At 51.4% G+C, this 25,878-nt stretch overlaps 3 protein-coding genes and 1 non-coding gene across 8 annotated transcripts in view; 3 read left to right on the top strand and 1 right to left on the bottom strand.

The window, feature by feature from the left end:
- Positions 1-448: 448 nt before the first annotated feature.
- On the top strand, positions 449-14,387 carry PRPF39 (pre-mRNA processing factor 39). 5 transcript variants are annotated; one of them, XM_015630925.2, is made up of 14 exons: positions 3,130-3,497; positions 3,851-4,218; positions 4,322-4,484; positions 4,612-4,730; positions 5,456-5,623; positions 6,276-6,432; positions 7,171-7,278; positions 9,079-9,243; positions 9,552-9,678; positions 9,764-10,032; positions 10,575-10,759; positions 11,927-12,001; positions 12,502-12,622; positions 13,723-14,387. In XM_015630925.2, the coding sequence occupies exons 3-14, from the start codon at positions 4,398-4,400 to the stop codon at positions 13,771-13,773; spliced, it is 1,632 nt and encodes a 543-aa protein (XP_015486411.1). In that variant the 5' UTR covers positions 3,130-3,497; positions 3,851-4,218; positions 4,322-4,397; the 3' UTR covers positions 13,774-14,387. The 5 variants fall into 5 exon arrangements, with proteins under 5 accessions (XP_015486409.1, XP_015486411.1, XP_015486410.1 ...); XM_015630923.3 differs by lacking the exon at positions 4,322-4,484 and having other exon boundaries at positions 449-3,497; positions 3,851-3,976; XM_015630924.2 differs by having other exon boundaries at positions 3,851-4,484.
- On the top strand, positions 10,116-10,201 carry LOC117244619. Its single transcript, XR_004498062.1, has one exon. It is a non-coding gene; the product is annotated as a small nucleolar RNA SNORD127 (small nucleolar RNA).
- A 255-nt stretch (positions 14,388-14,642) lies between the features above and the next one.
- FKBP3 (FKBP prolyl isomerase 3) lies at positions 14,643-18,713 on the bottom strand. The gene is made up of 7 exons (XM_015630930.2): positions 18,503-18,713; positions 18,306-18,407; positions 18,113-18,220; positions 17,472-17,607; positions 16,516-16,583; positions 15,585-15,682; positions 14,643-14,867 (listed from the first exon to the last, which is right to left on the bottom strand). The coding sequence occupies exons 1-7, from the start codon at positions 18,611-18,613 to the stop codon at positions 14,813-14,815; spliced, it is 678 nt and encodes a 225-aa protein (XP_015486416.1). The 5' UTR covers positions 18,614-18,713; the 3' UTR covers positions 14,643-14,812.
- Positions 18,714-18,904: 191 nt separating this feature from the next.
- FANCM (FA complementation group M) overlaps positions 18,905-25,878 on the top strand; it is a 57,489-nt gene continuing 50,515 nt past the window's right edge. The window contains exons 1-4 of the mRNA XM_033515237.1: positions 18,905-19,440; positions 20,166-20,338; positions 21,187-21,264; positions 21,717-21,875. Of these exons, the coding sequence (XP_033371128.1) occupies positions 19,011-19,440; positions 20,166-20,338; positions 21,187-21,264; positions 21,717-21,875 (840 nt within the window). The 5' untranslated portion in view covers positions 18,905-19,010. The remainder of the gene's footprint in view (positions 19,441-20,165; positions 20,339-21,186; positions 21,265-21,716; positions 21,876-25,878) is intronic.

Below are 25,878 nucleotides of genomic sequence, written 5' to 3'. Positions count from 1 at the left end.
GGCGGGGGTTGGGCTGGGCCGCGCGCGGGGCGCTGCGAGCGCGGTGTCGGCCCCGTCGTCTCCCGCGGCCGCTGCCGGGCCTCGGGCCCGCCCGAGAGATGAACTCTGCCGAGCGGGTGTATCCCGGCATCCCTGCTGTGTCCTTGTATCCTCGTTTTCTGCGTTGAACGGCCGCTGGGCGAGTAACGGGCCCGCGCGGAGCCGCTCCGCGCCTCGCGGTTTGTGACGTTATTGCTCAGACCGGGCCCCGGAGAGGCCCCGATCGAGAGGAAACGGCCTCAGGATGGGCCAGGGGGGCTTAGGGTGGACAGCAGCAGGAATTTCCACATGGAAAGAGTGGTCGGGCCTTGGCAGGGGCTGCCCAGGGAGCTTTGGAGTCCCCATCCCTGAGTTGTCCGGGGAAGGCCTGGACGTGGCACTCAGAGCTCTGGGCTGGCGGCGAGGTGGCCATCGGGCACAGCTGGGACTCGATGGCCTTGAAGGGCTTTTCCAGTAAATGATTCCGTGATTCAAACCTAATCCCGGCACGCGCTGGGCCCGGGCAGCGCCGGCCCTGCCCCCGCTGGTTCCAGCAGCGCCTTATCAGGGTGTGAGTGGGGCGTGCTGGGCAGAGCTCACACAAGGCTCCACATTCCTGCCCCTCTGCAGTTTCCCTGTTTGTTTGCCATGAGCTCATTCACGTTTAGGAGCGGCAGTTTTGTGTACAGCACTCCTTTGCTGGTAACAAGCTGAATAATACATGTTAGCGTCAATTATTTAATACCAGTGTGTGTGTAGCTGTCTGATACGCTGATTCAGTTGTTTAGCCTGTGTGATGCCAAACCCTTTGGAATTTAGGTGAAAAGCCCAGAATTAAGTTTTCCTGATGTTTCTTGGCCCCATGCCTTCCCATGGACTTTTGTGACCTGGGCATGGCCTGTTGCATTGGCTGGTTTAAACCGTGGATTGCTGTCAGATTTTGGGATATGCCAGGGACCAGACTGGATGGCATTTGTCTGGAAGAGCTGTCAGACAGACTTGGATTCAGTTTGCAACCTCGTGTGCAGCTCAGTACAGCTTCTCCCTCATTCTTTTTTCCCTCTTAATCCAGAGATGGCTGGATTTGGAGAGCTGGTTTTTTAAGATGGAATATGCCTTCTGAATCAGCTAGAGGGAGAAAACATCTGTTAAACATCAGAGTAACTTTAGGTCAGGAATTACTGCATGACAGAATCCATGGAATCATTAAGGCCAATCATAAAGTCCAACCCTTCTCCCCAGCACTGCTGCCAAGGCCACCACTGCTCCATGTGCCCAGCTGCCAGGTCCACAGGGCTTTAAATCCCTCCAGGAATGGGGACTCCAGTCCTGCCCTGGGCAGCTGTGCTAGGGCTGGACAGCCCTTTCCATTAAGAAATTTCCCCAGTATCCAACATGAACTTCTCCTGGTGCAACTTGAAGCCATTTTCTCTCGTCCCTCTCACCGTTATGTCATTTTGTAACATCATATGTGAATTTTAGAGCTGTAAATAGCCTTGAAACTGTTTTTTTCTGATGTTGGGGCTGCAGTTAGTGTCACTCCTTCCTCTTACCCCTCTATTTTAGAACCTGCAGAGGTACCCTCTGAAGTGCAGCAGCCTTTGAGTGATTGAGGTCTCTGCCTGTTGCACTGGTAAAAGCACAGGGATACTCTTTGATACTTAATGTTACAAAATGATGTTTTTTCTCAAAATCAGAGGGTCACTGCATGGTTTGGGTTGGAAGGCACTTCAAAGCCCATTCAGTTCCACACGCTGCCATGAGCAGGGACACCTTTCTCTAGCCCAGGTTACTCCAAGCCTGTGGCTGCCTAACGATGGAGGGAAGAAATCCTTAAAAAAGCAGTTATTAGAAAACCTGCTGGGTGCACCACAGGGACTCTTGAACATTGTGCCAAATTTCCTTGGCTTGGTGAACTCCTGGGAAAACGTGAATGGGTATCCCAGGAGTTGAAGCTGCTGAGGATAAGGGAGAGAGATTTTTCCTTTCTGGCAGGAACTTCACCCCAGTGTATAGTGGTGTCTTATCCATGTCCTTGCTGAAGTGAAAGCAGTGGTCTGGGTGTTGTCTCTTCAGGCTTTCAGTGTGAAAGGACTCTGGAGAGTTCTGGGGTGGGGACTTCTGCTTTTTCTTTTAAATCCCAAATGCATTTGCCACCTGCTCCGAGGAGAACGGGAGGAACCAGGAGTGGCAGTGCAGCCTGTGAGGATGACAGTGCAGCACTGTTCTTCATCTTTCACCCCAGCCAGACTCACAGCTGGGAGCTGTTGTGTCCTGCAGAGTGCTGGGATCCCTGAGCTGTCAGGGGTTTGGAGGAGGCTCAGCTCAGTGTCCCTGCTCCGGGAAGGAAAGGCTGGGAACAGCCGAGGCTCAGTGGCACCCAGCCAGGTCAGGCTGGCCTGGCACTGGCACGGCAGGGCTGGGCTGTGGCTCTTGGCAGGGACATCACAGGAGGAGTGGGAGGAAGCAGGAGTCTGTCCCAAGGGGCAGGAGGAAGCACCTGGCACTGGGTGTGGGTGGGAGTGAGGGGCTGCAGGTCAGGAGCAGCCAGAGCATTTCTGTGGCCCTGTGGTGCTGCTGGGTGTGTTTGGACATCCCTAATGGGGACTGAGTTGGTTCTGACAGTAATTCTTGTCTTTGCTTTAGCCTGGTGTTGAGGGCACCTTTTAACACTTGTTTATTTCATAAAAACTTTACTGACTTGTACTAAATAGGAAAATTGAATGAATTAAGGGACATGGGTCCATGGTGACCGTGGCACTGCTGGAGTGGCTTGGACCTGATGGTCTCAGGCAGCTTTTCCAGCCTGAATGTTTCTATGGGATTTGAACATATTTCTTTATTTGGAATAAACTTCCACTGGACTCCTGCAGGAAAACTGTATTGATTAACTTTTGTAGCTCCCTGTGACAGTTTTTTAGACCCTCCCAAGGATTTGTATATGCAGATGTGAAAATCTGTGACAGCTGTTGATATATTTTATTGCTGAAGAAGGCTGATGCACGAGGCAGATGCCAGCAGGGCTGTGGTGCAGTACAGGGACCCCTGGAGCACTGGCACACTCTGAGCTGGTGGCTCCCAGCCGAGCTGTGGCTCAGGAGGAGCGCTGAGCAGCGGTGTTCCCGCAGGATCAGTCGCACAGCGGTGCCATGGAGAACACGGAGAGCACGGAGGAGGAGCAGCCCACTGTGGGCAATGAGAGCGCGGAGCCCGGCGCCGAGAGCGCGGCCGAGGAGCAGCACATGGACTTCAGCACCGAGATCATGAGTGTCACCGAGATGGAGCAGTCCCCGGACAGCTCCCCGGACCTCAACGAGGACAACACGCAGGAGAGCGAAATTCCAAACATTGAGAGCTTACAGACAACAGATCTTGAGGCTGACTTCCCTCCGGATTTTGACAAGTTTTGGAAAGTAGTAGAGGACAATCCACAGGATTTCACGGGATGGGTTTATCTACTGCAGTACGTAGAGCAGGAGGTTAGTACCTGCCCCTTTCTCCTCTGTCTCCCTGAAATAAATAAACAAAGAAAAGCTGAAGTCATGGAATTCCAGTGGCAAATGTAGGATGGATATCAGGCTGTCACAGATGCTGATTTAAGGCAGCTGTCCTTGCCACTGTTGTCATTTAATCATAAAACACCAGGATGGTTTGGGTTGGAAATGACCTTTAAAAGCTGATGCCATGTGCAGGGCCACCTTCCAGTAGCCCAGGGTGTCAGTGTCAAAGTAACTCCAGGCATTTCTAACACAGTGTTAATGGTTGCATTTAAAATATCCTGAAGTTGTTCCTAAGGGAAGCACTGATTGTGCTCGCTCTGTGTTTCCCACAGAACCACTTGCCAGCAGCCAGGAAAGCCTTTGACAGGTTTTTCTCACACTACCCCTACTGCTATGGGTACTGGAAGAAGTACGCGGACCTGGAGAAGCGCCACGACAACGTCAAGCAGTCAGACGAGGTACGTAGGGCCCGGGGCCAGCGCTGCCACCAGTCCCAAAGCCAACAATGACTGTCCCACTGCGAGTCATTGGGCTGCCAGTGCCTGCCCTGCACGGCCAGGGCTCGAGGGACGTGTTTGCACGTGTCACAGCTGTGGCATTTGGAGCTAATGTTCTCTCTCTTTGTTGGCAGGTGCGTTAAACCTCTACAGTTTGTCAAGCTTTGCAGTGCAAGCCTCTGTATTACACTGCAGCTTAACAAGTAGGGCAGGGCTTTTCTGTCACTTCCATTTATTACTCATTTTCAAAACAATATAGTTGGTTTGCTGGTCACAATTGCTCCATCTTATTGCATTTTTGGTCAGACGCTGTCAATGATGCTCTAATGGGTCTGTGCCCTATGGTCTGTACCCCAAAGCCTGCCCACACAACCTGGTCAGAATGCAGGGACCGCTGCGCTTTGAAGATCAAGACTCTGCACGTGGAGATCAGAACATTGCCATGTTCTATCCAACCTCCACCCGAATGGTAATGGTAGATTATTTAAACAAAATTCCAGTAATTAGTATTTCTAAGGTTCACCGGATAACACAGTGTTGCCTCTCTCTTAGGACCCCATTAAGGATTTGAAGTACAGTTCATGTTCTCTTCATAGGTCTATCGCCGAGGGCTTCAGGCAATTCCTCTTAGTGTTGATCTTTGGATACATTATATAAACTTCCTAAAGGAGACCTTGGACCCTGCTGATCCTGAAACTAACAGTACCATCCGGGGGTGAGTTGGGAGCAGCCTGATATCCATACACACCAGCAGGATCAGGTTCTTGTGTTTTTAAAAAGAGGAAAATTCATAACAACCCGGTGTCACTTCAAGGATTTTTAAATTAAGAGATGATGGAGCCAAATTCCGTAAGAATGGGAAGACAGCACAATGTGATACAACAAAAGTTGTGGCTTGAGAACTTCAGTCTGGATGTTAAGAAATACTTAGTGCAGCATTTGGAATCTTGGAATTTAATTCCTTGGAGTTTCCAGGGTATGGCTAAGATTGTCTGCTCGCTGTGGCTGGCAGTGGACCTGCTTAAAGGGCTGGACTAAAGTTTGATCAGAAGGCTTAATTGCACTGGAATTGATTCTGAATCAAGCTGCAGAATTGCTGCACAGGTTTGAGGTGTTGCACTTGTGGGTGTGGAGTCTGTACAAAACAAAAGTTGGTAAAGGTTGTGTATTTTTCTAATATCTTGTGTTCTGGCCAGCGGCTTTTGCTGTTGCCTTTATTTGTTCTGTTGTGGAAGTGCTGGAGGAAAAAAATGAGTGAGCTTTTGGAATCTCCAGACACCTTGCTGCAGATATCTGAACACTTTGAAGAATGTAAATAATTAATATAAGTCTAGTTTCAAATAAATGAGGGTGCTCATAACCTTTAATAAGAGGCAGGACTTTCCTTCCTTGTTCTGTCCCAGAATCCAGAAACCAGTGTAAAACAATTTCCTTTTCCAGAGCCTATGAACACGCAGTGCTGGCTGCTGGGACAGATTTCCGTTCTGACAGACTCTGGGAAATGTATATAAACTGGGAAAATGACCAGGGAAACCTAAGGGAAGTTACATCCATCTATGACCGCATCCTGGGAATCCCAACACAGCTCTACAGCCATCACTTCCAGAGGTAAAGGGAAAACAGGGAGTTAATGCTGTGTGAGGGGTGGAAATACTCAGCACAAGATTTGGAACAGTTTTATGTGGTTATTTACTTCTCTACTTGGGCAGTTGGACTGATTGTTTTTAAGAACTGATGCACATTTGAGGAATTTGGTTTTAGGAAAATTCAGAGGTTTTGTTGTGGAGTAAGGACAGGCCTTGGAAGTGTGGGGAAGAAGAGAGGATGTCTTTGAGGAATCAGAATGAGCAGTTTTGGACTTTAATAGCTGTGCAGTGCCTCTGTGTGGAGAAGCACCAATTTAAATGACTAAAGAGGAATCCTGGTTCAGTTTCAGATGGTGGATTCTGCATTGGTAGAAAGACTTGAGCAGCACCCTCTGTTAAATTGTGCACAGTCTTCCCCATAACTTTCACAGATCTCTCAGTGTGGGAAATGAAGTGTTTCCTTTATAACTGTTTTTGTCCTTTGCCATCTCTTTTCCATGGCAAGGGATCTTCAGCCTGCCATGCTGCCCTCTGAGACATGGCACTGGTGAGGCTGTTTTGGGTGGGAGCCACAAAGCAAAGCACAACCCCCTGGGATTTGGGGTTGTGCCCCGTTGGGCAGCAGGGCAGCGTGAAACAACCCCTTTGCAATGCCTCTCTGTGGCTGTTGTTAGGTTTAAAGAGCACATCCAGAACAACCTGCCCCGAGATTTCCTGACCACGGAGCAGTTTGTGCAGCTGCGCCGGGAGCTGGCGGCCGCCAGCGGCCACAGCGGCGAGGACGGGGACGAGCTGCCCTGCGGCACCGAGGACATCACCGACCCCGCCAAGGTACCTGCACAGGGAGGGCACAAATACCAGCCCTGTCCTTCCCTGGGGCTGGGGCAGGGCTTCCTCTGCAGCCAGCTCAGTCTGCTGGAGCTGGGCAGTGCCCACAGAGCTCTGGGGGCATCACTGACCCCGCCAAGGTACCTGCACAGGGTGGGCACAGAGTACCACCCCTGTCCTTCCCTGTCCCTCTGCAGCCACTCGAGCTGTGCCCAGACAGCTGCACATCCCTGCCCTGTGGCTCCTGTGGTAACAGGACAGCCCCTTCCAGTGCTGGCAGAGGTGTTAAAAACATGAGTTAGAAAATGAAAGAAGCGTTGTGCAAAACCTTAGGAACAAATAGTAATTATTCCAGGTCAGCAGATTGGGATCTGTGGTCTAAGAAAGCTCCTCATCAGCAGTGGCCTGAGCAGGTTCAGACTGTTACAGGCCTAGGAAAGCCTGGAGCTGTCCAACGGAACTGCTGATGCTGAAAACACAGACACACTGAAACTCGGGCTGACGGATCCAAATCCGTCCTTAATCTCAAATCAGCTTTAGCATAGGATAAAAACCAGTTCAGCTGTGTGTGCTGAGGGCCAAGGCTCCATCAGGCAGTGTCCCAGCCCTGCCCTGGCTGCTCAGGGAGAATCCACGCACATCCCGGCACAGGAGGCAGTCACAAAGGTGATACCATGTCTGCCTGTGTTCTATTTTCTAATATATTTTATTTATATATGTTTATTTTCTATTCTGTTGTAGCTAATCACTGAGATAGAGAACATGAGGCACAGAATCATTGAGATCCATCAGGAGATATTTAACCACAACGAGCATGAAGTCAGTAAGAGGTGGACGTTTGAGGAAGCGGTAAGTGGGGTTTGTGTGAGCCAACACGAGCAGGTGGATTGGGAACAGGTCTGGGAGCTGGGAATTCTGTGAAACTTAACTAAAACTACTGTGGGGGGGGTTGAAGAGAGACTCAGAGCTGGAACAGTTTCATTTCTTTGCCGTTTTTCTTGTGAAGAGGCACCTGGCACCTGATGATGTAAAGATCTCAGAGCAGTGTTTGGAGAGAGGCAAGGTGCTGTAGTGTTTGCTAAGTGAGTCCTGAGAGTTAGTGCTGCTCGTGCCCTGGGGTGGTGTAAAGGCATGAGGGGATGGAGGGGATTCCCTTTGAAAGGTAAGCCTGTGCTCAGAGAACAAAATTCCTGTGCTTCTATATTTTAACATTACACACTTAATCAGGTAACTTTTGTTTTGGACCTCCTATGTATAATGTATTAAAAGTAATTAATTAAACTAATATTTTGACCACTGCAAATATACAGCTTTTGCTGTAGAGTTAAGTTGGATTCTGTTTGAAAAAACAATGTGAGGTTTTAATTCTCAGTGTTTATATTTTTCTTCCTGGCAAACATGGTCCTTGTTTTAAATTTACTTCTTATTCTAAGGAGTCCATTGTGTTACCCATCTGGGCCAGATTTTGAGGCTTGAGTGGGTTGGGTGATTTGCTGTGCTGGGCCAGGTGTCCCCACAGCCCAGGAGCTCCCAAAACCAGCGTGGGGAGCAGCGAGCTCTGTGCCAGTGACCTCCCCTGGCAGGAGGAGCAGAGCACCCCAGGTTCCTGCCTTGGGAAACCCAGAACTGCACACCCGTGGGACTGGGGAGAGCACTGCAGCTGTGGGCATTGGGCAGCTGAGAGTCCCCTCCCTGCTGGCCACAGCGTGCTCTGGGTAGCAGCAGGGTGTGCAGAGTGCCTGGTTAGCAGAGTTAGTCCAGCAGGAGCTGGCCGTGCACGGGGCAGCGTGGCTCTAAAGGACAGAGCCCAGCCAGGGCTGGCCATGGCTCACAGCTGTTTTCAGCAGGAGTGGGACTGTGAGCTGGGCAAAATGGCCACAAAGTGTTGGCTGCCACACCAGGGGTCAGTGAGGAGCAGGGAACAGGGATTGGCTTTACATTTCAGGTGGCTTTGAAAAATTGGATTCTCCTTAATTACTGTAAGTTCTTCATCCATTTGTATGGATTTGGATCTGAGAGGAAATGGCAGCACAGGAGAGACATAATCAAATGCACTTAAAGATGGTGAGAGGAAAGCAAAGGATCTCTGGCAAGATACCAGACAAAGGAATTTCAATTTGAACAGAGCAATGTTTAATTTTCTGTGCTGAGCTCTGTCCCACCCAGCCCCTCTTGCAGCCATCAATAACACCACGATGGTGCTAAGTTTGTGGTCTTGCTATAACCAGATTGATGTAAATATTTGATAGGAAGTCCAGTTCAGTCCTCTGTCTTTCCTTGCCATGATTCTCCACCAAATGCTGAGTTGGACTTGTGGGCTGGGTGTCCCTCAGGGAAGCGCTTGTGTGGATGGATGTGGGCAGTGTCCAGTGTGTCCATAATGTCACTGACACTGCGCTGCCTTGGGTCCTCTGCCAGCAGCTCCAAACACTTGCACTCCAAAAGCTCTCTAGGGAAGGAGGTTTCTAGCCTGGAATGTCAGTGGAGTAAATCCCTTGATCCATACCTGGATAACCCTGGATTGAGGTGTCACTGGAGCCCTGATCACTGAAATGGCAGGAACTGAGTATTGGTTGTGTGGCTGTTGGTTGTGTGGACCCCCGTGGCGGTGTGTGTGTAATCACCAGTTGCATCCTGTGACTCTTGCAGATCAAGAGGCCTTACTTTCATGTAAAACCTCTGGAGAAAATTCAGCTGAAAAACTGGAAAGAGTACTTAGAGTTTGAGATAGAGAATGGCACTCACGAGCGAGTCGTGGTCCTCTTTGAGAGATGTGTCATTTCATGTGCCCTCTATGAGGACTTCTGGATCAAGGTAAGGGAGGCAGCTCACGGCTCTGCTGGTGCACACCTTGACCTGGTGACTAACCCTTGTACCCTGTGGAACGTTGTTCATCTATAACTATATCTGTTGCATTAGGAGATGGTCTGCTTGCAACCAGATTTGACTGCTGCATTTGCCAACTGCGTTGCCTCTCTACGTCCTTCCTTACAGAAACTAGTCTAGTGGTTCCATAAAGGTGCTGAATGGGTTTAAACAAAAGAATTTTATCGTTCTGGCATGTTCTTGGAGACAAATACAAGCTTTAACCTGGCTGGTCTCTGCTCTGTTTCCAACCCTAGTACGCCAAATACATGGAGAACCACAGCATCGAGGGCGTGAGGCACGTGTACAGCAGGGCCTGCACCATCCACCTGCCCAAGAAGCCCATGGTGCACATGCTGTGGGCAGCCTTCGAGGAGCAGCAGGGTAAGGGCAGCCCTGCCTCTCGGGGGGCTCTGCTGGGGGAGCTCTGCCACCTGCCCTGTCCTAAAGCATCTCCCTGCCCTTGCAGGCAACATTGACGAAGCCAGAAGGATCCTGAAGACGTTTGAGGAGTGCATCCTGGGGCTGGCCATGATCCGCCTGCGCAGGGTGAGCCTGGAGCGCCGGCACGGCAACATGGAGGAGGCGGAGCAGCTGCTGGAAGATGCTGTCAGGAATGCCAAGTCCATCAGTGAAGCCTCCTTCTATGCCATCAAACTCGCCCGGCACCTCTTCAAAGTGCAGAAAAACCTGCCAAAGGCAAGAAAAGTGCTGTCAGAAGCCATAGAACTGGACAAAGTATGTGTTCCCTCTTGGCTGTCTTACCCAAAACTCAAACCACCCCGGTGTCTTTCTCTCTTTCTGAAGCCTTTTGTAAAACATGGCAACAGTGATGACAGGAGTTGTAACTGCATGGAATGTCCCATTACTGCATGGAGACAACAGTCCCTCTAAACTGACGTTGCCAAGGTCCCAGCCTGGGAATCTGGATGTTTGCACCCTTTTCCCATCAGAAACACAATGTGCTTTGCACCTTTATTTTAATTTTCTGTTATCTTAAACGTTCTCGCTGTGTTCAGTGTTATTGGTGTGGGCAGTAGGTGGTGGTTTGGTGTCAGCACAGGAATATCTGGCACTCAGATGCTGCCAGCCAAGTGCAGCACCTGGGTTTGTGGTGTTGGTCACTCCTGGTCTGTTTGTGCCACAAACCAGCGCAGGGAGAGAGGAAAATCCCTTTATTGGCTGTTGTGTGTATTTATGGGGTGAATTGCGGTGTGTAGCAGAGTTAAATACCTGCTGTGAGGGTCAGGTGTGCCCCTCCTAATGCCTGTTCTGCACAGGAAAACACCAAACTGTACCTGAACCTGCTGGAGATGGAGTACAGTGGTGACCTCAAGCAGAACGAGGAGAACATCCTGAGCTGCTTTGACAAGGCCATCCATGGGGCCTTGTCCATCAAAATGAGGATCACGTTCTCACAGAGAAAAGTGGAATTCCTGGAAGATTTTGGGTCTGATGTGAACAAGTAAGATGACCTGTGTGGTCACTGGGAGAGTGCTGGGAAAAGGGTGGGATCAGACTTCTGTAAAATCATTTCCTTTGTGCCATCAGCTCTTTGTAAGGAACAGCTGCCCTTCTAAACCGACCTCCTGATGTTAAACAGGAATAGATTTTTAAACAGGAATAGATTGTCAGATAATTGCCCCTTTTTCTCTGAAGTGCCCAGCACTGAGTGAGCAGAGCTGTGCTGCCCTGCCAGGTTTTGCTGTGGTTGGTTTCCCCTTGCTGAGCCCTGTGAATGGGACAGGCCTCAGGTGTCCTTTGAGACTGTTCCCTGGGAGTTTCCAGAACTGCAGTGCTTGGATTTCTCAGTGCTCAGCACTGTTAACACCTGTGCACTTAGGTGGGAGGATACACCAGAAATGCAAGTTTTAAATTCAATGCCTCAAAATATGTTTTTCTTCTTAATTGTCTATTGTTTTTATTTACATTTTGCAGCTAAATAACCTGGAAGGATTAATGAGAAGTCAGTTTTCCTGCTTTGTATGTTTTTAACAATAGCCCTCCTTAAATTCTGCTGCCTCTGCGTGGCAGCCAGTCAGTGCAAGTTTGGGATCTGAGACAGATCAACCACAAGGAATTTTGCAGTTCCCAAATAATCCCAGAGCACAGAATGAGTACGAGGAGCTCTTCACCCAGAGCAGACTGTCAGAAGCTGCAGGTTTTGTGAGATGCTGCAGATGAGGGGGTATTTCAATATCTGTGGGAATTTTAGCCAGGACTCTCCTGTGCTGCATTAACCACCCTTGTTCTTCCCTGCTGGATGGGGAAAGGCTGTAGGTGCTGCTTTGGGACTGGAATAATTTCCAGTGTTTAAATAATGATTCCCACATCTCTGTGCTGCTGTGGGTGGCATCACCAGCAGGCTCTGAAGGAGCAGCTGAATCACAAATCACTTGTAGAGAACTTGTTTCTAAAGGAACTTGATAAAAGCTGCATCAAGTGTGAGGGAAGCTCAGCAGGCTGGGAGCTGGAGCTGTTGTGAATGGCACCGAGTTGCTTTCCCCTGCTGGTGGTGGGTCACTCATTAGAACTGGTGGCACTGCAGTTTGCTGTAGTGTTAGAGCTTGCAGTGGGCACTGCTCAGGAGTTTGGAATCCTGGCAAGGCCTGACTGGCTGTGCTCTCTGCAGGCTCCTGGATGCCTACGACGAGCACCAGGCGCTGCTGAAGGAGCAGGAGACGCTGAAGCGGCGGGCGGAGAACGGGTACGGACTGAGCCCAGCGGCTCACTCTGGGGGTTCTTTAGTCTTTTGTCAGCTTTGAACCCACTGATGTGAGGATAGAATCCCTTCATTTTAGTCCTTTAAAGTGTGTGCTGAATAGAGCTCAGCTGCCTTAAATATTCACAGAATTGTTTGCTTTGGAAGGCCCTAAAACCTGCCATGGACAGGGACACCTTCCATAGGCTGCTCAGAGCCCCATCCATCCTGGCCTTGGATGCTTCCAGGGATGGAAACATTTTTGGAAAATAAGTTTTTGAGTTGTTGAGCCAAACCAGTTGTTGAGCTGGTAAAATAACTCAGTCTCTGAGCAGGAACTTAGAGCCTTTGCTTTGCTTTAAACCCAGCCTGCTCTGGAGCACAGCACCAGCTGCCCTTCCCTGAGCCCAATTCCCTCACCCCGCTGGGCCAGGGCAGCCAGCTGAGCACAGCAGAGGCTGGTGAAGCGTTCCAGGGTGCCAGAACAAGGCTCTGTTCCCCTGCAGCTCGGAGGAGCCGGACGAGAAGAAGCTGCTGACGGAGGACGCGGGGCTGGCGGCGGCGCAGCTCATGGACGGGGACATGCAGGTCAACCAGGCCGCCTACAACTACAACGCCTGGTACCAGGTACGGTGCCCCGGGCCAGCCTGAACACCTGCAGCTCCTGGGGGGGAAAACTCGACTCTGTGGGGTGTTTTTCCCTCCTGGGTGTGCTCCTCACGCGTTGCGTGGCTGTCCTGTCACACAGGGAGGGGATGGGGAGGGCAGCAGGGCCAGGTGTGTGTGGGACTGTTTTACCCAGACTGGCTTTGGGGTCAGCCCCTTTCCTGTGTGCCTGGCAGTGACTGTCTCCAGGCAGTAATTCCTGCAGTGCCTTGGAGTGGGTTCTGCTGGTACACAGCACCAACAAAATCAGCTTGTCCCCTGGGGCTCTTCCTCTGGGGCATTCTAGCTTGGAACAGAATTGTTGAGGTTGGAAAAGCCCTGTAAGACCATCCAGTCCAGCTGTTCACCAGCACTGCCAAGGTCACCACTGACCCATGTCCCTACTGCCACAGCCACCTGTCTTTTAAATCCATGTTGGTTCTGAAGTGGTTTTATGGAAAGTGTTGTTTAGACTGTGCAGAGCCCCCAGAGCTGGGAGAGCCGTGGCACCACTGGGGCCCAACCCCTGGGGAGCCCTTTGGGACTGCCTGCAGCCAGGCTGGGAATTCTCCCCAAAGCCAGGCAGTGCCAGGAGTCTCATCCAGCACAGACTGCCCAGTGCTGGGCCTGAGCAATGCCCTGAGCCTCACACGGCACTGCAGGAATGGCAGCCTTGGGGCTGGGCCAGGGATGGGCTCAGGCTGGAGATCAGGAAAGGTTCTTCCCCCAGAGGGTGGAATGAGCTCTGGAAAAGCTCCCCAGGGAATGGGCACGGCCCCGAGGCTGCCGGAGCTCCAGGAGCGTTTGGGCAGCGCTGCCAGGGATGCCCAGGCTGGGATTGTTGGGGGGTCTGGGATGATCCTGGGGGTCCCTCCCAGGTGGGGATATTTTGATTTTGTGACTGTGATGAAGATCTGTCCTGTGGCAGCACGGTTCCTCCACCCTGCCTGCCTTCCCCAGGCATTCCAGAGGGAATGGCACCGCTGGCTGCAGCCCAGGGGGCTGTGCTGGGCACAGGGGCTGGGGGAGCTCTGTGGGCAGCAGGGACATCCTGGCTGATGCTGCTGCTGTGTTTGTTCCAGTACAACTACCAGAACGCCTGGAATTACGGACAGTATTACCACACAACCTGATCCCTGCAGGGAGTGGAGTTCACTGTGCTGCAGTTTCAACAAAGATGGAATTAAAAAAAAAAAAAAAAATTATATTTTTCTAATTTTGGGCTGTGAAGGAACTGTTGTGCCACCTGCTTTTGGTCCTCTGCATGTGAACCGAGCTGCTGCTCACGGGGTATGTGTGAAGCAAGATTCGTGTGCTGGTAACTGATAAATGGTCTCTGTACAATTCTCATTTACCATAAATGAATTTTTTTAATTCCCTGCACTAATTTATGGAGTATCAGAAGAATTCTCGTCGGTCTCTTGATTCCATAATTGAGTGGGCGAAGCTGTGGGGTTTTGGGTTGGTTTTGGCCCAGGGCTGGAGCCAGGGCTTGTCCTGCTCCTGGCCCAGCTGTTCCAGGCCCGGGCTGTTGGGGCTGGGGGCCTGGCAGAGCTGCCCCACGGGTTCTGTAGTGTGGGAGGGGCAGGGATTAAACCACCTTCGTTCTTTTTTAAAAGCACAAACTGTGTTTGGGATGAGTTTTGTATTTAGAGTTTTTCATGTACACGGTGTGAGCAAAACTTTTTTCATTTTGATCAAAGTGATCATTCCCATTTTTGTAATAAAAGCGAGGAATTCAGCAGTGCTCTGAGCTTTCTTGGACTGCCTCACTCGAGCCAGGAGGGAGAACAGAATGCCTGAGCTGAGCTCTGGTGGTCACAGGAGGGGCTGTGGCACAGGGACACCTGTGGAACACCCGGATCTCTGCGAGCACAGCTGCTGTCAAATAAATGGAGTGGGAATTGTGTGGGATTGGGCTCCAGAGGAGGGAAGGAGCCCTGGCTGGGTGTGGGGCCCTGCTGCTCAGCGAGGGGAGCACAGACACAAAGAAGGGAGGCACTGGCAGGTACAAACTCTGCTTTAGTGGTGGGGCTGTCACTACAGCAGCGGGGCAGGGACAACACTCAGCACTCATCTCCACAAAGGCACCGCTGTCACCGGAGCCAGGAGTTACAACAACCCAGCAGGAAGCTCTGGCAGAAACACATTCCCAGCAGCTCAGGGAATTCTTCACTCAATATCCACCAGCTCCACCTCAAAGAAGAGTTTTGCGTTTGGTGGGATCCTGTTGGCAAATGTTAAGGAAGCTGAAGCAGCCCCTGCAGTGTCCCCTCCCAGGGCAGGGAGTCCCCAGCTGCTCCCCAGCCTCTCCTGCGTCCCTGGCTGATCCTGACCCAGCTGGACACCCCGGATCCAGCGGGAGCTGTGGGGATCCAGCTCCAGGGCCACCTTCATTAGCACTCCCTGCTCCTCACTCACTGCCCTGGCTGCATTCCCTGGAGAGACTCTGAGGATGAACGTTCAATCCTCCCAGAGGCCACGCTGTCCCCCTGTCACAGGGGAGAGGTGTCCAGGCAGCCCTTCAGATCACAGGATTCCAGCACAGGAGAACAACCCCCTGCCCTCCTCCAGAAGGGCTGGAGAAAGGAAACAGGGCTGCATAAACCACCACGGGATGACTCCTCCAGCCCCTAATTCAGCTGTGTCCCAGAGCTGATGTAACTGCCCCTGCTCCTGCTTAGGATCCCCATCAGGCAGAAGCACTTGGAAGCACTGGGATAAAAATGCAGGTGGAAAAGAGCAGCAGGTTGCCCCTGCACGAGTTCTTCTCCAAAAGAAAAGAGCAATTGCAGCCCCAGGAAGTGCCCTGAACTCGGGGTGGGAACGTCCTGAGCCTGCTGTGGGTGACAGGTGGAGCCCCCGTTGTGTTCCTGTCCATAAAGCAGCTCCTGGCCCCAGCATTCCCAGGTTCCCTCAGGAGGCAGAGGTCATGGAAGGATACTTGGCATCGGGCTGCCCCTTCTTGCCGTAGGCCCACTCGGGCTCGATCTCCAGCTGGGCCTTCTCTCCTTTGCTCATGGTCAGCAGGGCCTCGTCCCACTGCAACGACAGCAGCCTCTGCACTTCCAGCTTTTCCTCTGGCTCCCAGGAATACCCACAGCCCCAGGCATCCTCCCCAGCCCCGTGCAGCGCTCCAGGGGGTGTTCCCTGCTCCCACACCAGTCCCACAGGGCAGATCCCTGCTCCCATGCTGGGATGGTACCGGAGAGCAATGGGAACACACATTCCATCAGCATTCCCAGCTCCAGTATTCCCTTCCCAGGGAGTGCCCAGGCCTTGGTGCTGTGTCCCTGTTGAGGGAAGGTTCTGGCACCCACAAACCAGGATAAGCACTGGGATAAACCTGGGCCACAGCCACAGCCCCTTCCCAGCTCCAATCCCACCCCACATCAGGAATTCCTCCTGCTCAGGCTGGAGCAAAGGAGGCTCAGGGGGCCCTTGTGGCTCTGCACAAGTCCCTGGCAGGAGGGGACAGCCGGGGGGGTCGGGCTCTGCTGCCAGGGAACAGGGACAGGAGGAGAGCTCAGGCCTCAGGCTGGGCCAGGGGAGGCTCAGGGTGGACAGCAGCAGGAATTTCCCCGTGGAAAAGCCCAGGGAATGCAAACAGGGATGGGAGGAGCCCAGGGATCCCATCAGCCTCGCTGCTGAGAGAGACTGACAGGAGCCCGAGGCTGGGCTGACCCCAGGGAGCAGAGCCTGTGTTCTCTGCACTGCCTGGAGAGGGAATGACTCTGAGGATGAACGTTCCATCCTCCCAGAGTAATCCCCAGTCTGCCTCCATGAGAAACAGACCCCAAAAACTGCAGCCCAGTCACAAATCACAGAATGAAACTGCCTGGGGACTCAGAGGGAGCCCTGAGGGCTTTACTTACACCTCGGATCACTTTTCCTACGCCAACTTTGAAACTCAAGGGCTTGGCTGCTTTTTTCTTCTTTGAACCTGGAAAAGAGTTTTATGTTCATTTGCCTCAACACCACAGCAGCACACTCCACACTTGTGTAGAAAACTGTCATTACAATCGTGCCTTACATAAATAGCTCTTCTTCTAACATTATTTTTAGCCCAATATCAGATTTTCAGGGGAAATACTAACACTGTGCAATAAAAGCATCATTAAATGTTCAAGCTGCATCAAAGCATCTTTCAAACCCCAAAGACTCATTTCTGAATTACTCAAGTTGACTGTACAAGTCATGGGCATATTAAGGAACCAAGAAAAGTCAACAAGGAACACACAAGCATGAGGAATTATAGGCAGTATTCCAGTGACTCTGGAATACTGTTCCTGACTGTGGGACATCACTGCTGGGAAAACCTTTCCAGTATTGCACAATTTCATACCCCTAACCCCTCTGATCTGTCACAAAAGCACCAGCAGGGAATATCCACACCAGAGTATTCAAATCCCTCTCATTCCAGTGCCTCCATTTTAAAGATTCCCCACAGAAAGGCCCCAAGATGTGTTTATTTACAGAAAACCAGGGCACTGCTGGTGTCAGAGTTCCTTAGGCACTGTCTCCCCTCTGGATTGACTCCCTGCATTCCACATTCCCGGGGCTGGAATGCCAGAGGCCAGGGCTGGCAGGATGCAGCCCTGTCACTTGACACCAGCCAGTCCTAAAATACTGCCCTTGCTACCTCATGGAAAATCAGGATCCGCTGCAGGGCAGCAGGCTCAGCAGCACCATGATAAAGCTGTTTGTCAGGAACGCTCTCACACACAAACCCCTGCCCACATCTGCTGGAGGAGCCCAGGGAATTCCCTCTAGGAGCATTTGCAACCAACCCCAGCAGTTTATCTGCACATCTTTATGTCCATAACCTTACTTGACTGAATATTGGTATCGAAGACTGTCCCATCCTGCAGCTTTCCTGTGTACCAGCAGTGGACAGTGTCTCCTTTCTTCGGGAAGTTGGTTTTATCGCCCTTCTTTAAAATGGATTTTGTGTACTTTGGTGGCCCCTGAGGTGATAAAAAGAGAGTCATGACTGGTGGGTTAAATAGCCTCAGATATGCAAGAACAACTGCTGAGTTTAAGGTATCAGAGGAGACACTGTTAGTGAGTGGAGTGTGATGTTACTGCAAGGCTGCAACATTTGGGGAAAATGCAGCTTCAGGCTAACGTGGGGCATAAACACCAGATTTTTTGCTGTAACCAGGTTTTGAAGACTTAGAACCACACAATCTCCTGAGCTGGAAGGGACCCACAAGGATCGTGCAATCCTGTCCCTGCCCAGACCCCCCAACAATCCCAGCCTGGGCATCCCTGGCAGCGCTGCCCAAACGCTCCTGGAGCTCCGGCAGCCTCGGGGCCGTGCCCATTCCCTGGGGAGCTTTTCCAGAGCTCATTCCACCCTCTGGGGGAAGAACCTTTCCCCGATATCCCCCTAACCCTCACCCCGGGACAAGTGACCGGGATAATTTGGTTTTCCAGGCGAAAAACACGAGGTGAGGGCACGGCACCAACCTCCTCCGCAGCCTCCTCAGCCTTCACCGCCTTCCCCTTGGCCTCCTCCGCCTTGGCCGGCTTCGCCTTCTCCGCCGCCTTCTCGGCGCCGTCCGTGCCCTTGAAGCGCTGCGAGGGGAGGATGAGGAAGGATGAGGAGCCGCATCCATCCCTCCCTCCCTCCCCGCAGCCCTGCCCGGCCCCAGCCCCTCACCTGCGTGTGGAAGAGCTGAGTGTAAGCCGCGATCAGCTGCTCCTTGTTCGCCGTCTTCGCCACGTTCTTCACCTGCCCCAGCAGCTTGTGCTCCGCCAGGAACTGCGGGACACGCGTGCGAGACGGTCAGGGAAACAAAAAGAAACGCCAAACCTCGCCCCCGCGACTCCAAATCATTGATTATCCCCCGAAATTACCGCCTGCGCCGCGTGCTCCTGCAGGAATTTGATGATCTCCTTCTTGGCCAGCGCCTCGCTCCGCAGCTCCTCAGCGCTCCAGGGCTGCGCCGGGCCCGCGGCCGCCGCCATTTTCCCACCCACCTCCCGCTCCTCCTCCGGAGAGGAGGGCTGGGAGCCGCCCGGCAGCGAGAAGGGGCGGGCCGGGACACGGCCGGGGGAGAAGGGGAGGCTCCGAAGGCGGCGTCCCGACCCTCCCCTTCACCCTCGGCGGGGCCGCCGGGGGGATTTCGGGGACGGGCGCCGAGGGAGGGACAAGATGGCGCCGCCTCGGGGCCCGCCCTGAGCGCGGGGAGCGGCGGCAGCGGCGGGATTTGCCTCGGGCTCGGGGAGAGCCGGGAGGCGGCCGGGGGAGAAGGGGAGGGCCGGGGGAGGAGGGAAGGGCCGGGAGGCGGCTCCCCGTCCCTCTCGGCGGCGATTTCAAGCGGCGGCGGCGCGGAGGGGCTAAGATGGCGGCGGGCGGGGCAGGATGAGCGGCGGCCGGCAGAGCACTTTGCCGCAGTTGTGGCGGGGGCCCCGCAGCGAAGCCGAGCGCAGGGACGCGGGCGGTGACAGCGATGACGAGCTGCTGCTGGCGGCCGCGGCCGCCGCCGACCCCGGCCCGCTGCGGGGCTTCAGCGAGGCGGCGGGGGCCATCTGGATCTACCCCACCAACCTGCCCGTGCGGCCCTACCAGGAGCGCATGGCCGGCGCCGCGCTGCTGGCCAACACGCTCGTCTGCCTGCCCACGGGGCTGGGCAAGACTTTCGTGGCCGCCGTGGTCATGTACAACTTCTACCGCTGGTTCCCCTCGGGGAAGGTGCTGTTCCTCGCCCCCACCAAGCCGCTGGTGGCGCAGCAGATGGAGGCGTGCGGCCGCCTCATGGGCATCCCGTGGCGGGACATGGCGGAGATGACAGGTACGGCTGCAGCCGGTGAGCACAGCCAGCCACAGGAACACTGACAGTGTTGGAAGGGCTGACTGCTGGGTTCGCGGTTAAAACTGCTGCTTTCGTGGTTAAAACTGCTGCTTTCGCGGTGGTAAAAACCCCAGGTCACCTGTGTAAAGGGTGAAGCGCTGGGCTGCAGCCCTGTGGGCCCCAGCGTGCCCCACACAGCGCTCTGCGGGATGCTGAAGCCAAAGAATAATGACTCTTTTAATCCATTTTATAGCTGCTTCCTTCCCTCCTCGTCACTTTCCTCGTCACTTTCCCCTTTCCGTGAAGTTTTTGCAGCCCCACGGAGCTGCAGTTTATTCCTCACTGAGGCAGCAGCTTTAGTGACTGAACCCATGACTTGTTTTTAAGCCCAGACCTTTCCCAGAGGTGTTTTAAATGATGTTTAGGGCAGTGAGCAGCTATGAGGCATCTTGAGCTTCCCAGCCTTGATTTCCATGGTTCTGAATTTAATTTTTTAGTTTTGTTGTATTGAGTGAGGGAGGGCAGGCCCTGCAGAGGTGTCCAGTGGCTGTTCCTGGATCCCAGGCTGGACACTGGGAGATGTCCCTGCCATGGGATTTAAGGTCCCTTTCCAACCGAAACCATTCCATGATTTTATGTGTCTGCCAGCCCTGTCACTCTCAGGTCATGGGCCATACCTTGTTCTCAGCAGAACAGTTCCCTGATGTTGCTCCTTTGTTTTCCAGGAGGAACGCAGGCTCTGGGCCGGCGGGAGCTGTGGAATACCAAGAGAGTCTTTTTCCTCACACCTCAGATCATGGTCAATGACCTCTCTCGTGGGACCTGTCCTGCTGTGGACATCAAATGTTTGGTTATTGACGAAGCCCACAAAGCCCTTGGCAATCATGCCTACTGCCAGGTAGGGCTGGAGCTGCTCTGCTCTTCTCTCCCAGTTTCCAAACCCTTCCCCAGCATTGCTCACAGGGTCTCCATAAAGCATCTCTGTCATTGCTGAGGGGAGATTGTCCCTGGGGGCCTCAGCTTTGAAACAGATCCAACACTCCTGTGTGTTGCCTCTGCCTTGTTTATTAGTGATACATGTCAGGGATTTCTTTCAGTGCCTCCATTAAATTGTAATTTTGGTTTAAAAATATTTTTGGCTGGCCAGTGTTAAAAAAAATGTTTTTTTTCTTAAGGTTCTTTAGTAAAGACAAGTCAGTTCAACATTTCTTTTTAAATTTGGAGTTTGTGTTGATTAGCCAAGGCTTTGTTGCATTATCATGGGATAAGCTCCTGAGAGGAATAGGTGACCTAAGAAGTTGCTTTGATACACTGAAGAAATTTCCTGGATATTTGTGGAGTTCAGATTACATAGGGTTAATTAACCATGAATTACATTTTTAAGAGCTTTTCTTCAGAGTCGCTTTTTGGCAGCTCACCTGAGTTAGTGGGCTGTCAATACTTTTGTTAAATCAAGTGATAAATAATTTCATCATTTTCCCAGCTTGTTCTTTGTGCATTTCCAGGATGGCCCTGGATCCCTGGCAGTGCCCAAGGCCAGGCTGGACACTGGGGCTGGGAACAGCCTGGGACAGTGGGAGGGATGGGATGGGATTTAAGGTCCCTTCCAACCCAAACCATTCTGTGATTCAGTATTTTTAGAGTGTTTTGTTAAGCCTTTCCTACTTAGAGGGTATTTCAATTGATGTAGTTTGTACAAGGAAATAATCCTCTTTAAGGATATTAATGAAGCTTTCCTGCTCTTAGGTGGTGAGGGAGCTGAGCAAGTACACAAATCAATTCCGAGTCCTGGCCCTGAGTGCCACCCCAGGCAGTGACACCAAGGTGAGCCAAAGCTACCTTTAAAGTATGATTTAAATAATCAGGGTTCAGTGGAACCTCTCTTTGTTTGCCTGAAACCTCTGAAAAAGGAATTCCACATCAAGACTGATATTTACAATCCATTACTTGATAAGTTTTGGTGTTTCCCATGCTATGAACCATAAATTATTTATTGGTGAGGGGAGCAGGGCTGGAATTGCCAGAGCAGCTGTGGCTGCCCCTGGATCCCTGGCAGTGCCCAAGGCCAGGCTGGACATTGGGGCTGGACATTGGGACAGTGGGAGCTGTCCCTGCCATGGCAGGGTGGGATGGGATTGGATTTAAGGTTCCTTCCCAACCCAAACCAGTCTGGAATTCTGTTTCCCCACCTTTCTGTGTGCCTTTTCCTTACAATTTTATGTAACCCCTGCTAAAATACAGCAATAGTTACTTTGTTTTTGTGGCTTCTCTACCAGGCTGTGCAACAAGTTATCTCCAACTTGCTGATAGCTCAGATAGAGGTGTGTGCTGAAGATTCTCCAGAAATCCAGCCTTATTCTCACGAGAGACAAGTGGAAAAAATTGTAGTTCCACTTGGGGAAGAACTGGTAGAAATTCAGAACACTTACATCAAGGTGAGTGCCTGCATTTCCTTTTTTGGCCAGTGACAGTAAATGTTTTATCATCTCTGTCTAGACTTGCAGTGTTTATAAAGACAACACTTTCCTATGTAATTAACTGTGATTATAGGGTAAATGAAACAACATGGTTTCAATCCAGCAGCTGCAGTTTCACTTTTGCACCAGTGAGACCTTTTCCCTTGCAGGTGGAAAACTTGCAGCTGAATTTTCCTCACCCTCTTTCAGGAGTCTTTGCAGAATTGACACCTGACCTAGGCTGAGGTTTCTGCATTTGGCTGAACTCAGTAGGATTAAGATGTTGAGAATGCCTTAAGGAATCTGTGTGTGGACTGGAACATTTCCTCTGATTAGGAATATTCTTTAGAGCTTTAATTCATCTCTGTAATTTGTTCTCCTGCAGGTGTTTTTTTAATCAGTTTATTTGGCCTATTTATTTATTTGCCTATTTCTGTTGTTATGATGATGATTTTCTTTTTAATCTTTATGTCCAAATATAAGAGAGATTTTTGGGGCCAGAGCTGTTTGTCAGCCAGTTGTAACTCGGTGATCTGTGCCTTCCCAGTGAGATACTTGTAGGCAAATGATGTTACATAAAATACCACTCTGAAAAGTTTAAAATATCTGCTCTTTTTTTGTTTGTTTAGTGGCATAAAAAGTTAGGATTAAGTTCTACATCAGACTGTTGGCCTCAGGGCATGGTTTTGGTTCAAGCTGATTGATTCAGGTGTAGCTTTGTGAGGAGCACTGGAAGGCAAACTCATGAGTGCATCAGCTGTTTTCAACCCAGTGACCTGAGAGTGTTTAAATGAGGAACTTTTCTGAGAAAGAGAAACTTTCAAGTAGTTTTGCATCACCCCAGGAGGCTCTGGGAGTGCAGGGGGTGTTTCACTTGGGCTCTCAGCTGCAGTGAGCACGGTGGCTGGGCTCCAGCAGCCTTGCCTGCAGTGCTGTTTCCTTCCTCTGCTCTGGATTTGCATTTCAATTGCTGCTGCTTTCCTGGAGAACACAACTTCTAGCAGCAGCCAGGGCTGCAGGCACGGTTTGCAGCGGTTCTGGAGGGCTCAGCACCCAGGGAACCTCAGCTTCTGCAGCCTGAGGTGACCAGTTCACCTCTGGGGCTTTGTAAAACCAGAGCAGAATCCAAGGCAGGAGGGCAGGACACACACCCTGTGTGTGCTGCAAGAACAAGAGATGTCCTGTGCACAGTAAAATCATTCTTTAATTGTGACAAACAGTAAACAAGACAACACTTCAGTGTGGACCAAGGACAGTGTCAGCACAGCGCAACAGTGCCAGAGGAACTCTGTGGACGTGACTTTACGTACAATAAGCAAGGCCCTGAGTATCACAATAGCTGGAATAAACTTTTTAGGCACTACCTCTGGTTTGGAAAATACACAGTATGCAGGATAACGCTTTTCTGTTAAGGCTACATCATTTTATCTTCCAAAAATAGGGGTGAATGCTGATTTATTATCTCCTTTCATGAGTGGACAGCTAATAACTTCACATTAGAACTGAAAACCCATCAGTGGCTCCCAAAGCAGAGCCACGGGTGGATAACTAAATACCTGTTCTGGGCAGTCATGCCTGCTGTGATGCTGTCAGATCTGAGGAACAGTGATGTTTGCTTGGCATTCACTGCTGTAACAACTAAATAAACTGTATTTTGTGTCAGCTAAGCACTGGAGCTGTGCCAGCAGTGGGGCCAGTGACAGCTGTTGGTACCAAGCCATAAAGTGTATCTCCAAATTGGAGCTGAAATAGGTTTGTTTGTTTTTGTTGGTTTTTTTTTTGTTTTTTTTTATCTCAGCAGCAGAAGCCATCTAACAGAAGTCAAAATAAATAAATACTATCTTGGAATTGACAGTTTGCCAAAAGCAGCAGGGAGCACTGGGCTGCAGGTGGGAAATCAACACACTCAGATCTGCTCCAGGTTCAGGGATGGTTCTAGAACATCCCCCAGGGGAGCTGAGCCACAGGAGGGGTTGACAGGGACATCAGACACAGCAGCTGCTTTTGCAGGAGAGCTTTGAAATGTGAATTATGTACAAACTGGTGCTCTGTGGTGAGAGGATTTCACTGCTTCCAGGAGCTATCCAACATCTGCTGTGCCACAGCATTACAAGAATTTCTCTAACTGGCAGAAGCAATCAGATGGCAAAAACTTCTTTAATTTGCCATAAAATCTTGTCAAAGGTGAAAATTACTTTTATTGGTTCTTAAAAAATCTGGGGGAGGATACGAGAACAAAACCTTTTATTTAATTCCTCCCTGGGCCTTCTACTCAACTCAGTTTTAAAAATATTTTTACCATTTTTTTTTATTTAAGAGCTTTTAGTTTAATACTGGCTGGCATTTGTAATTTTCCTTCTCCCAGGCTGTGACACTGTATTGCATTTTAGCTGATTTGGGTTTTTTCCCCCCTCTTCATACGGACTCTTGGGTTTTTTTGTGTTAAAACTAAGGCTTCTGTGCCTGTTTTTTTTATTTTCTGTTTCCTTTTCCCCCTCTCCCTGCTGCTTCCCAAGGAATCTCTGTGCACAGCAGGCACCAGAGGGCACCTTGGTCCTGTTTAAGGCAGGGCCACTCTGATCCTGCTGCTCAGGGAGAGGTTTTGGGCTGAGCACAGAGCTCTCCCTGTGGGACCAGGAGGCTGCAGGGTTCTCAAATCCATTTTTGGAGCTGTTTTTTCACCCTGCTGTGAGTTAGCAGCCACTGGCTCTGCTTGCTGGTCTGTGTGTTGGAGTTAAAGAGCACAGAAGCTCTGTTGGAACCCTGAATCCTGTGACCAATAAATAATGCTGGTGATGTGAATTTTATATAAATTTTATATAAAAAGACATTTACTTCTATCCAGAATAAACTCCACCATCATGTCAGTAAGGGGAGCCATTAGGGAGGGATTTTGGAGAGCAGAATTGTTTTTCAGCCTGACTCTAAAGTGCAGTAGGTGCTCTTGGGCTGTGTGGAACAGTGAGAATGCTGCTCCCAGACCTTCTGGGGGCTCTGGAATGTGGGAGCTCGGCCTCTGCTCGGCCAGGCTGGCAGCTGAGGGGTGAAGGACAAACCAATTGATGTCGGGAGGAAAAAGCTCTCACAGTGAGGGTGGTCAGGAGCTGGGCCAGGGCCCTGGGGAGCTGTGTGCTCCCTGTCCTGGGGTGCTCAGAGCCAGCTCTCTCTGCTGGCCCTGCTCTCAGCAGAGGGGTGCCTGAGCTCACTCCCAGCTGAGATCTTCTCTGTGCCACTTATGCCATCAGCAGTGGGAGTGCCAGAAGTACTGAGCATTCACTCTAACAGCCAGCAAAGCTGTGTGAATGAACTGCTGAGAAAACTGCAGTTAAAATAACCAGTGTCTCCTTAGGAATGCCAGAGCCAGCCCTGGGGTTCTGGGAGGATGTGGTGAGGGGAACCCATCATTTTACTGTCAACACTTGACTGAGCAGCAGGACTGTGGTGCCTTTTTGGTCTCTCTCCAGCCTCGGGGTGCTTTGGTTGGGAGCTGTCTGAGGTACGCACTGGGATCTTATGTGCCACAGCTGTCAGCACTGGCCTGCTCTGCCTCCACTCTAATCCCAGTGGGCTGAATCGGGTAGGAACTAAGAGCTGGACATTCTTTCTGTGCCTGTGTGAGGTGGGTTTGGTGTGTCACACTGCCAGCCCTGGCAGGGTGTTTGTGCAGCACCAGAGCAGGGCTCCAGGATGTCCCCAGGGACCATCCCAGCCAGGGGCAGGCTGGAGCTGCCAATAAGTGCCAGAGGGAAGAGGAAGAGGCCTCTCTTACCTCATCAAAAGAATAGATAAGGTGAATTTTTAAAGTGTTAAAACCCTCAATTAAATGTGTGTAGAAGCAGCCAGAGTTGCCACAGGGATCTGTGAGTGGGGACTGAGCTGGGCTGGTTGTTCCTAACCCAGCTGAGAGCCCCGGTGCTGACCTGTGAGGTGGGGACAGCTGGGCTGCCCAGCCTCACCTGTGAGAGGCAGCAGGAGGAGGCTC

Source organism: Parus major, chromosome 5, assembly GCF_001522545.3.
Source record: "Parus major isolate Abel chromosome 5, Parus_major1.1, whole genome shotgun sequence".
Taxonomy (NCBI): Eukaryota; Metazoa; Chordata; class Aves; order Passeriformes; family Paridae; genus Parus; species Parus major.
Note: the sequence above shows the minus strand (reverse complement) of the source record. Positions and strands in the feature narration are given on the sequence as shown.